The sequence below is a fragment of the Camarhynchus parvulus genome, chromosome 4, assembly GCF_901933205.1.
Source record: "Camarhynchus parvulus chromosome 4, STF_HiC, whole genome shotgun sequence".
Classification (NCBI taxonomy): Eukaryota; Metazoa; Chordata; class Aves; order Passeriformes; family Thraupidae; genus Camarhynchus; species Camarhynchus parvulus.
The window spans coordinates 1,754,917-1,766,900 of NC_044574.1; the positions used below are offsets into that span (position 1 = coordinate 1,754,917).

An 11,984-nucleotide genomic window follows, 5' to 3' on the forward strand; every position below is an offset into this window, starting at 1 on the left:
GGGATGGGAAGGAATTGGGATGATTTGGGATGAGATGGATTTGGGATGAAATGGGGTGGGATAAAATGAGATGGGGAGGAAATGCAATGGGATGGGATGGGATGGGATGGGATGGGATGGGATGGGATGGGATGGGATGGGATGGGATGGGATGGGAAGGAATTGGAATTGTTTGGGATGAGATGGATGGGATGGAGCTGAGATGGGTTAGAAGGGATGGGATCAGATCGGGATAAAATAGGATGAGACGGATGGATGGAATAGGGTTGGGATGGGAAGGAATTGGGATCAAATGGGATGAGATGGATGGGATGGAGTAGAGATGAGAGGGGATCAGGTGGGATGAGAATAAATTAAATAGGGAGGAAATTGAATGTGATGGGACAGAACTGAAATGGGATGGGAAGGAATTGGGATAATTCGGGATTAGATGGATCTGATAGAATTGGGATGAAATGGGATGAGATGAAATTAAATAGAAAGGAAATGGGATGGGATGGGATGATTTGGGATGAGATGGATGGAATGGAGTTGGGATGGGATTGAGAGGGAAGGAGAAGGGGAACGAAGGAAAGGAAAGGAAAGGAAAGGAAAGGAAAGGAAAGGAAAGGAAAGGAAAGGAAAGGAAAGGAAAGGAAAGGAAAGGAAAGGAAAGGAAAGGAAAGGAAAGGAAAGGAAAGGAAAGGAAAGGAAAGGAAAGGAAAGGAAAGGAAAGGAAAGGAAAGGAAAGGAAAGGCCCCTCCCCCACCCCTCCCCGTTCCCATGGCAACGCCCCCGCTCCTCACCTCCGCCCACAAGGGGGCGCCCCGCGGCGCGCTCGCCTTTTCTCATTGGCTGTCCTCCCCTTAACCCCGCCCCTCACCCCGCCCCTTAGCAACCATCCCGCCCCTTAGCAGCTCCCGTTAAGCACCACCCGGGGCGTGGCCTGGAGGCGTGACCGGCGTGCGCGCCCACCAATGGGAGAGCGAGGCGGGGGCGCGCCGGCCAATAGGAGCGAGGGGGCGTGTCCCCGCAGCGGGAAGCGGGCAGCGGGAGCGGCGGGGTGAGCGGGGCACGGCGACACCGGGGGGACACCGGGGGGACACCGGGGGACACCGGGGACACCTGGGGGGCGGCAGAGGCACCGGGGCAGCCCCGCGGAGGGGCCGGAGGAACGCGGGGGATGGCGGAGGTGAAACGGCGCCGGGAAGGGGGGTGGGGACACCCGCGGCCGCGCTGTCCCCTCCTGGGGAGCTGCCACCCCCATCCTGAGCTTGGGGACACCTCTCCTTCACCCCCCTACTCAGCATGGCTTGGGACGCCCCCAAATCCCGGGATTTTCCCCGCCCCCGGGAGAGGCTCCCCCGTTCCATTCTTTTATCCCGTTTTTATCCCGAAATTTTGTTTTGTCGGTTTTTTCCCCCCCCCCCCCATGGAATTCCCGGCGTTTTGGGGTTTCCACTTCCCAATCCCTGCCGGCATTCCCGGTGCCATGGGGCGATCCCGAGAAGAAGGGAGGAGGTTTGACCCTCCGATTCCATCCCGGGGATATTTTTATTTATTTAATTTTTTTTTTTTTTTTTTTAATTTGGGATGTCACATCCCGAATTCCCGGCTGGCGGTGGCGTCTCCGCGTGTTTATCCCGGGAAAAACCGTTTGGGAAAAGCTCCGAGTTTGGGATCAGATCTCCCATTTATCCCGGGAAAAGAGATTTGGGAAAAGCTCCAAATTTGGGATCAGATCTCCTGTTTATCTCATTTGGGAAAAATTATTTGGGAAAAGCTCCAAGTTTGGGATCTGATCTGCTGTTTATCCTGGGAAAAATAATTTGGGAAAATTATTTTATATCCCGTTTATCCCATTTGGGAAAGAGCTCCAAATTTGGGATCTGATCTGCTGTTTATCCTGGGAAAAATAATTTGGGAAAAGCTCCAAATTTGGGATCTGATCTCCCGTTTATCCCGGGAAAAACAATTTGGGAAAAACTCCGAGTTTGGGATCTGATCTGCTGTTTATCCTGGGAAAAATTATTTGGGAAAAGCTCCAAATTTGGGATCTGATCTCACGATTATCCTGGGAAAAGAGATTTGGGAAAAGCTCCAAATTTAGGATGTGATCTCCCATTTATCCCGGGAAAAACCATTTTGGAAAAGCTCCAAATTTGGGATCTGATCTCCCATTTATCCCGGGAAAAACCATTTTGGAAAAGCTCCAAATTTGGGATCTGATCTCCCATTTATCCCGGGAAAAACCATTTTGGAAAAGCTCCGAGTTTGGGATCTGATCTGCTGTTTATCCTGGGAAAAATTATTTGGGAAAAGCTTCAATTCTGGGATCCGATCTGCCGTTTATCCCATTTGGGAAAGAGCTCCAAATTTGGGATCTGATCGCCTGTTTATCCCATTTGGGAAAGGGCTCCAAGTTTGGGATCTGATCTGCTGTTTATCCCGGGAAAAATTATTTGGGAAAAGCTCCAAATTTGGGATCTGATCTCCTGATTATCCCGGGAAAAACCATTTGGGAAAAGCTCCAAGTTTGAGATCCAATCTCGCGTTTATCCCGGGAAAAGAGATTTGGGAAAAAACTCCAAGTTTGGGATCCGATTTCCCATTTATCTGAGGAAAAATAATTTGGGAAAAGCTCCAAATTTGGGATCTGATCTGCTGTTTATCCCGAGAAAAATTATTTGGGAAAAGGTCCGAGTTTGAGATCTGATCTCCCGTTTATCCCATTTGGGAATAGGGGATGGGAATAGGGGATGGGGATATGGGATGGGGAATATGGGATGGGGATATGGGATGGGGATATGGGATGGGGATATGGGATGGGGATATGGGATGGGAATAGGGGATGGGGATATGGGATGGGGAATAGGAGATGGGGAATATGGGATGGGAATAGGGGATGGGAATAGGGGATGGGAATAGGGGATGGGAATATGGGACGGGAATATGGGATGGGAATATGGGATGGGGATATGGGACGGGAATATGGGATGGGGAATATGGGATGGGAATATGGGATGGGGAATAGGGGATGGGGAATAGGGGACGGGAATATGGGATGGGAATAGCGGACGGGAATATGGGATGGGGATATGGGACGGGAATATGGGATGGGGAATATGGGATGGGAATATGGGATGGGGAATAGGGGATGGGGAATATGGGACGGGAATATGGGACGGGAATATGGGATGGAGAATAGGGGATGGGGAATAGGGGACGGGAATAGGGGATGGGAATATGGGATGGGAATATGGGATGGGAATTGGCGCCTTCCCATTCCCGCCCCATTCCCGCAGAATTCCCAGACGATGCCCCCCGGCCGCTGAACTTGGGGACAGTGACAGTGACAGTGACATGGCGACTGCCGGCAAGGGTGAGCGCCCACGTCCCCTCCCTGTGCCCCGAGCCCGGGATTTGGGGTCTTCCCGCAGTTTTTGGGGTCTCTTCTGTTCACATCCAGGGATTCGGGGTTTTCCTGGGGGTTCTGATCCCAGAAATCCCAGATCCAGGGGGTTCCCTGATCCCACAAATCCCAGATCCCACAAATCCCAGATCCCATAAATCCCAGATCCAAGGAATTTCCTGATCCCATAAATCCCTGATCCAGCACATTTTCTGATCCCCAAAGTCTTGGATCCAGCAGATTCCCTGATCCCATAAATCCCAGATCCAGGGGTTTCCCTTCTCCCAGAAATCTCTGATCCGAGGGAACCCCAGATCCCACCAATTCCAAATCCCATAAATCCCAGATCCAAGGGATTCCCTTCTCCCAGAAATCCCTGATCCCACAAATCCCTGATCCCAGAAATCCCAGATCCAGGGGGGTTCCCTGATCCCATAAATCCCTGGTCCCAGAAATCCCAAATCCAAGGGAATCCCAGATCCCACAAATCCCCAATCCAGCGGATTCCCTGATCCCACAAATCCCAGACCCAGGGGGTTCCCTGATCCCATAAATCCCAGATCCCACAAATCCCAGATCCAAGGGATTCCCTGCTTCCAGAAATCCGAGATCCCAGAAATCCCTGATCCCATAAATCCCAGATCCTGTAAGTCCCAGATCCAAGGGATTCCCTGATCCCATAAACCCTTGATCCAGCAGATTCCCAGATCCCATAAATCCCAGATCCAAGGGAATCACAGATCTCATAAATCCCAAATGCAAAGGAATCCCAGACCCCACAAATCCCCGATCCAGCGGATCCCTGACTGTCACCCCTGCCGGTCCCTGCTGTCCCCTCCCGAGGCCACCCCAATTCCCGGACACCCCAATTCCCGGACACCCCAAATCCCGGGACACCCCAAATCCCGGACACCCCAAATCCCAGAACGCCCCAAATCCGCAGACACCCCAAATCCCGGGACACCCCAATTCCCGGGATACCCCAAATTCCGGACACCCCAATTCCCGGACACCCCAAATCCCGGGACACCCCAAATCCCAGACACCCCAATTCCCAGAACGCCCCAAATCCGCGGACACCCCAATTCCCGGGACACCCCAAATCCCGGGATACCCCAATTCCCGGACACCCCAATTCCCGCCTTCCTCCCGCTCCAACCCCACTGTCCCCAGTGTCCCCGTGCCCGCGAGGGGATGGCCGATGTCCCCGAGTGCCACCAAGGGGTGACGAAGGGATTTGGGATCATTCTTCGGGATCATCGAGGGTTGGGATCCGGGATTCGGGATCCGGGATTCGGGATCCGGGATTTGGGATCCAAGATTTGGGATTTGGGATTAAGGATTTGGGATCCTTCGGGATTTGGGATTTGGGATTTGGGATTTGGGATCCAGGATTTGGGATTAGGGATTTGGGATTTGGGATCCGGGATTTGGGATCCTTTGGGATTTGGGATTTGGGATCCGGGATTTGGGATCCGGGATTTGGGATTTGGGATCTGGGATCCAGGATTTGGGATTCGGGATTTGGGATCCTTCGGGATTTGGGATTTGGGATTTGGGATCCAGGATTTGGGATTAGGGAGTTGGGATTTGGGATTAAGGATTTGGGATCCTTCGGGATTTGGGATCCTTTGGGATTTGGGATCCGGGATTTGGGATTTGGTATTCCGGATTCAGGATTTGGGATTAGGGATTTGGGATCCGGGATCCGGGATTTGGGATTTGGGATCCGGGATTTGGGATCCTTCGGGATTTGGGATCCTTCGGGATTTGGGATCCAGGATTTGGGATTAGGGAGTTGGGATTTGGGATCCGGGATTTGGGATTTGGGATTCGGGATCCGGGATTTGGGATCCGGGATTTGGGATTTGGGATCCGGGATTTGGGATCCGGGATTTGGGATCCTTCGGGATTTGGGATCCAGGATTTGGGATTTGGGATCCTTCAGGATTCGGGATCCGGGATTTGGGATCCAGGATTTGGGATTTGGGATCCTTCGGGATCGCCACCCACGAGGGTCCCCCGCGTGTGTCCCTGCGTGTGTCCCCACGCTGTCACCGTGTCCCTCGCTGTCCCCCCCGGACAATGGTCGAGCCCTAAACCCGGCTCATTAAGCCCGGCTCATTAAGCCCAGCTCATTAAGCCCGGCTCATTAAGCCAAGCTCATTAAGCCCGGCTCATTAAGCCCAGCTCATTAAAGCCCGGCTCATTAAAGCCCGGGGCTCCCGGCGCTGCCAGCACAAAGAGCCTTTTCTTGAGGCGACAAGGGAGGCGACAATGTGCTGCTGGCGTTGGTGACAATGCGCTGCCAGCTGGGAGCAGCGGGAGGAGGAGGAGGAGGAGGAGGAGGAGGAGGAGGAGGAGGAGGAGGAGGAGGAGGAGGGAGGAGGAGGAGGAAGAGAGGAAGGGGCGGATTTTCCATGGACGCGGCACGCGTGGAAAATCCCACGGGACTCGGGCCTCCCCTCCCCCTCCCCGTGGGGACAGCGCTGTCCCCGTGCTGGTGGCGCTGTCACCTGGCCTGCTGGCCTTGTCACAGCCCCTGTGTCACCTGCCCTGTGTCACCTGCCCTGTGCCACCTGCCCTTCCCGGTGGCACCGCGCGGCCCGAGGAGGGAGCGGTGTCTGCCGGGCCTGGGGACACCTGGGGCCACCTGGGGACACTTGGGGACCTTCTGGTCCTCGCAGGGGAGCTGGCTGTGGTCACTTGTCACCAGTGTCCCTCTGTCCCTGTGTCACTTGTCCCGAGGACATCACAGGAGGGAGCGGAGTCTGCGAGACTGGGGACACCTGGGGATGCTTGGGGACATCTGGGGACACTTGGGGACCCTCTGGACATCAGCTGGTGGCCTTTCCCTGCTCAGATAGGAACTAGCTGTGGTCACTTGTCACCTGTGTCCCTCTGTCCCTGTGTCACTTGTCCCGAGGACATCACAGGAGGGACCGGAGTCTGCCGAGCCTGGGGACACCTGGGGACACTTGGGGACCCTCTGGACCTCAGCTGGTGGCACTTCCATGCTCTCCCCCCTTCTCACCTGTCCCATGTCCCCATGTCCCCAGCCTGTGTCACTTGTCCTATGGACTTCACAGGAGGGAGCAGAGCCTGCCGAGCCTGGGGACACCTGGGCGACACCTGGGGACACCTGGGGACACTTGGGGACCCTCTTGGCACGGCCCGGTGGCAGCTCCCTGCTCGGAGACGAGCTGGCTGTCCCCACAGGTCCCCACAGGTGACACGGGGAGGAGGTGACAGGGAAGCCTCTCCTGGTGCCACCACGCGAGGCCACCTCCCCTGGGGACAGGGCTGTGACACGGGCCCTTTGTCACTGTGTCCCCTGCAGGCGGCAAGGGGAAGGGGACAGCGGTGCGCTTCACCCCCGAGGGGACCCAGGGCCACCAGCACGAGGGGACACAGGGCCACGTCCACTTCCAGGAGCAGCTGCACGACTCGGCCGTGATGGTGACACAGGACAAGGACGGCCACTTCCTGGTCAAGGTGGGGGACAGGGGGACACCGGCGGGATGTCACCGTCCCCTGGCGACTCCGGCGCTGCCAACACCCGAAAACCCCCGGATTTCGAGGCGTCGCCGCCCCATTCCCAACTCCGGATTGTCCCCCAAACCCAGCGCCACGCTTGGGTGGCTTTGGGGACACGGGGGACACGTGGCGCTGTCCCCTCTGGATGCCACCGGGGCCATTCCCTGTCATCCCGGAGGGTGGCACGGCTCCAGGGGAGGGGACAGGAGCCACCCGCGGTGCCACCAACGCGTGGCACCTGCAGCTGCCACCACCGGCGCTGAGTCATCCCCAATCCCCAAATCCCCGTTGCGTTCCCACCGCGTGACAATGAGCGGGCGGCAGTGCCACCCACGGGGACACGGGGGGGGGGGGACCCTGCTGGCAATGGGATGCGATTGGCAAAAGATCCTGGGGTTTGGTATTTTTCTGGGGTTTTAAAGGGATAAATCCCAAAAATGGTTTAGAGGGGAAAAGAGCTTTGGGGCTCGTCCTGATTCCTTGGACGCCCCCAGGGATCCACGGAAAATTTGGGGATTTCAGCCCAGATGGGAATTCCTTCCCAAAATCCCACCCCAAATGTCCCCATTCCCTGTGTCCTTGTCCCCAGTCCCTCTCCAGCTCTCCTGGAGCCCCTTTAGGCTCTGGAATTTTCTCCCTGGATCCTTTTCCAGCTTTTTGGGATGATCCCACCCCATGGAGGGATTTTGGGATACCAAAAATCCCCCAAAATGTCCCCATTCCCCGTGTCCTTGTTTTAAAGGGATAAATCCCAAAAATGGTTTAGAGGGGAAAAGAGCTTTGGGGCTCGTCCTGATTCCTTGGACGCCCCCAGGGATCCACGGAAAATTTGGGGATTTCAGCCCAGATGGGAATTCCTTCCCAAAATCCCATCCCAAATGTCCCCATTCCCTGTGTCCTTGTCCCCAATCCCCCTCCAGCTCTCCTGGAGTCCCTTTAGGCTCTGGAATTTTCTCCCTGGATCCTTTTCCAGCTTTTTGGGATGATCCCAGCCCATGGGGGGATTTTGGGAATTCCAAAAATCCCATCCCAAATGTCCCCATTCCCTGTGTCCTTTTCCAGCTCTTTGGGATGATCCCAGCCTGTGAGGGAATTTTGGGAATTCCAAAAATCCCGCAAAGGTCCCCATTCCCTGTGTCCTTATCCCCCTCCAGCTGTCCTGGAGCCCCTTTAGGCTCTGGAATTTTCTCCCTGGATCCTTTTCCATCTCGTTGGGATGGATTTTGGGAATTGCACCCTCCGGATCCTGGCCCCGGATGGTTTTTTTTCTCTCAGGGATCCTTCCCAGCTCTCTCCCTTCCCAAAATGGATTTTTCCAAGGCTCTGCAGGGCTCTGGTTTTTGTCACGGCAGCGGAAAAGTTCCAGGGGCAGAGGTGCTCCTGCCTTTTCCAGGGACGGCTGGGAAACCTCCCCCTGCTCCTGTGGCATCCACGGGTCCTCATTCCCAAAATTTTGTCCCAAAATTCCTTATTTTTCCTGCGTTTTTTGGGGGCAAAATCATCGCGTTTGTTGTTGCCTTTTCCTGATTTATTTCTGAAATTATTCAAATTATTTCCTAAATTATCTCCTATTTATTATTTCCTGAGGGTTTTTTTTTAGGGCACAAATCCCGGATTTAACAGTGGGGATTTTTAGGATGCAATTCCCGCCCTCCAGGTGCTGTCCCCGCCTTCCTGGGGACTGTCCAGCGTCCCTTGTCCCCAGGGCGGGGGTGACAGTGACACCCCGGCCGTGGTGTCACCCCGTATCCCGCTTTTTTCCCAGGTGGGATTCCTGAAGATCCTGCACAAGTACGAGATCACCTTCGTGCTGCCCCCCGTGCCCAGCCTGGGCAAGGACGTTTGTCCCCTGCCCGTCCCCAACCCCAACCTGCGCATCGTCAGTGTCACCTCGCTGCCCGAAGGTACCGTGTGTCCCCCCTCCTTGTCCCCAACGTCCCCGTCCTGCACCCGGCCCCTTCCCAAAGGGGGCACACCCAGGGATTGTCCCCTCAGTGTCTCGGGGAGGAGGTGGCAATTCCTCGTCCTCAGGGATGTCCCCGATGTCCCCAAATTCCGTTATTTTGTTGTTGTTGGGATTTTTCTTTCCCGGGGCGGGGCTCCACACCCGGACAGGGACAGGGACAGGGATTTCTCCAAGAGGTGCCACCCTCCCCTTTGGGGACAATTGGGCGCTACCACATCCACGGGATCCCAGAGCCCGGGGACAGCTGAGCGTCACCTGGGCTGGGTGGCAGTTCCTTGGGGACACAGGCTCTGCTCCGAGGACACCCCGTGTCCCCAAAGCCACCTCGGTCCCATCCCAGATGTCCCACAGACAATGGATGCTGTTTCCCACATCCCTGTCCCCTCGGGGTCACCGCCTGGCAGTGGGGACAGGGCTGGGACAGGGCTGGGCTTTGGTGTCACCTCCCTGCAGTGGGGACAATGGGGACAGGGCTGGGCTTTGGTGTCCCCTCCCTGCAATGGGGACAATGGGAACAGGGCTGGGCTTTGGTGCCACCTCCCTGCAATGGGGACAATGGGGACAGGGCTGGGCTTTGGTGTCCCTCCCTGCAGTGGGGACAGTGGGGACAGGGCTGGGCTTTGGTGCCACCTCCCTGCAATGGGGACAGGGCAGGGACAGGGCTGGGCTTCGGTGTCTCCTGGCAATGGGGACAATGGGGACAGGGCAGGGATGGGGCTTTTCCCACCCACTGCTGGCTCCACCCCAAAAAAGCGCTTTAGGGTTTGTTTGGAGATTCCCAATGGGGATTGGGATTGGGATCGGGGTCGGGGTCGGGGGTGGGGGCGGACCGGGATGGGATCCGGGATCGGGGCTGGGATTGGAGTCGGGATCGGGGCTGGGACTGGGACTGGGATTGGAACTGGGATTGGGACTGGGATTGGGGCTGGGATCAAGGCTGGAATCAGGACTGGGATTGGAGGCAGAAGCCGGGATCAGGACTGGGATTGGGATTGGGATCAGAACCAGGTTGGGACCGGGATCAGGACTGGGACTGGGACTGGGATTGGAACTGGGATCGGAATTGGAGCTGGGGTTGGGATTGGAGCTGGGATTGGGATTGGAGCTGGGATCGGGATTGGAGCTGGGATGGGGATTGGAGCTGGGATCGGGGCCAGGACCTCTCTGGAGCAGGGGAAAGGAGCCCTGGGGAAGCCCACGAGTTGCAGGGGGACAGGCAGGGCAGGGAGGGGACAGGGACAGGCAGGGCGCGGACAGGCAGGGGGGAGACAGGAAGGTGCAGCAGGTACAGGGGAGAGGACAGGGAAGGTGGAGGACAGGGGGGGACAGGCAGGACAGGAGGGGTTCAGGAAGGGCAGGAAAGGTTCAGGGAAGGGCAGGCAGGTACAGGGAGGGGACAGGCAGGTACAGGGAAGGTGGAGGACAGGGACAGGCAGGGCAGGAGGGGTTCAGGAAGGGCAGGGAAAGTTCAGGGAGGTGCAGGCAGGACAGGGAGGGGACAGGAAGGACTCGGGCACTGAGGGCAGGGCAGGGGAGGGTCGAGGAGGGCAGAGAAGGTTTGGGCAGGCACAGGCAGGGCAGGGAGGTTTCCGGCAGAGCAGGGAAAGTTCAGGAAGGTGCAGGCAGGCTGAAGAGGGCACAGACAGGGTGAGGAGGGCACGGGCAGGGTGAGGAAGGCACGGGCAGGGTGAGGAGGGCACGGGCAGGGTGAGGAAGGTACAGGTAGGGTGAGGAAGGCACGGGCTGGCACAGGTAGGGTGAGGAGGTCTCAGGAAGGCATGGGCAGGGTGACAGGGGCTCAGGCTGGCAGCGGCAGGGTGAGGAAGGCTCAGGCAGGGTGAGGAAGGCTCAGACTGGCACGGGCATGGTGAGGAAGGCTCAGGCAGGGTGAGGAGGGCACGGCCAGGGTGAGGAGGGCACGGGCTGGGTGAGGAGGGCACGGGCTGGGTGAGGAGGGCACGGGCTGGGTGAGGAAGGCACGGGCATGGTGAGGAAGGCTCAGGCTGGCACGGGCAGGGTGAGGAAGGCTCAGGCAGGGTGAGGAAGGCTCAGGCTGGCACGGGCATGGTGAGGAAGGCTCAGGCGGCACGGGCAGGGTGAGGAAGGCTCAGGCTGGCACGGGCAGCGCTCCAGCAGCCCCCGCATGTCCCCGTGGCAGGGCACAGCGTGCGCTGCGTAGTACATGGCGCACAAGGAGGGCGTGCTGAAGGAGGAGCTGCTCCTGGCCGGACACAGCCCCGGCCACATCAAGGTCACCGTCCAGGCCCGGGTCATGGGTAAGGGGCTCTGGGGGAGCTCTGGGGTCCCTCCCTGTCCCCTTGTCCCCCTCCGCCAGGCCCAGCCGCTCTTCCCAGTTGTCCCAGTTCAGGCGTGGCGCTGTCGAGGAATTGCCCAAAATGGGGGATTTCATCCCAAAAACTCCCCAGCCCAGGGGTTGAGGAGAGCCCTGGGAAGGGGTGAAGGGAAAGGGTGGGGGGTGACCCCAATGTCCCCGGGGTCCCTGTGCCTGGCTGGGTCCCCCTTTGTCCCCGGGATCCCCCCTTGTCCCCGGGATCCCCCCTTGTCCCCGGGATGTCCCCTGTCCCTGGGACCCCCCCATCCCTGGGACCCTCCCCATAAACCCCAACACCCCCTCGCTCCCCGTGTCCCCCACCCCACATCCCAGCCCCCCCCAGCCCCCCCGAGGTTGTCACCACCCCCTGGGCAGTGACCCCACAGCGGTGACACAAGGGACAACACATCCCCCACCCACCCGGCCCCGGCACTGGGAGCCTAAAACCGCCCCCAAACCCCTAAAAAAAGGGGGCGTTCCCACCACCTTCCCAAAAAAGAGCTGTCCCCGAGCCGTGTCCCCTGCTGTCCCCAGACCGTCACCACGGGACGCCGATGCTCCTGGACGGCGTGCGCTGCGTGGGAGCCGAGCTGGAGTACGACTCGGAGCAGAGCGAGTGGCACGGCTTCGACTGACCCCAAAGCCCACCCCGGGCCACCCCAAAGTCCCCCACAGCACAGCACGGTCCCCAAAAGCGGGCGGGGAGGGAGGGAGGGAGGGGGGACCCCGCTCGGTGCTGCTGCCGCCGCTGCTTCGCC

At 58.1% G+C, this 11,984-nt stretch overlaps 1 protein-coding gene across 1 annotated transcript; it reads left to right on the forward strand.

Annotated features, from left to right (window-relative positions):
- The first annotated feature begins 1,001 nt into the window (after positions 1-1,001).
- C4H20orf27 (chromosome 4 C20orf27 homolog) lies at positions 1,002-11,958 on the forward strand. The gene is given in 7 exon segments (XM_030947972.1): positions 1,002-1,042; positions 3,285-3,361; positions 6,732-6,886; positions 8,694-8,832; positions 11,053-11,072; positions 11,074-11,170; positions 11,761-11,958. Coding segments are annotated over 6 exon segments (531 nt in total). The 5' UTR covers positions 1,002-1,042; positions 3,285-3,342; the 3' UTR covers positions 11,862-11,958.
- Positions 11,959-11,984: the final 26 nt, after the last annotated feature.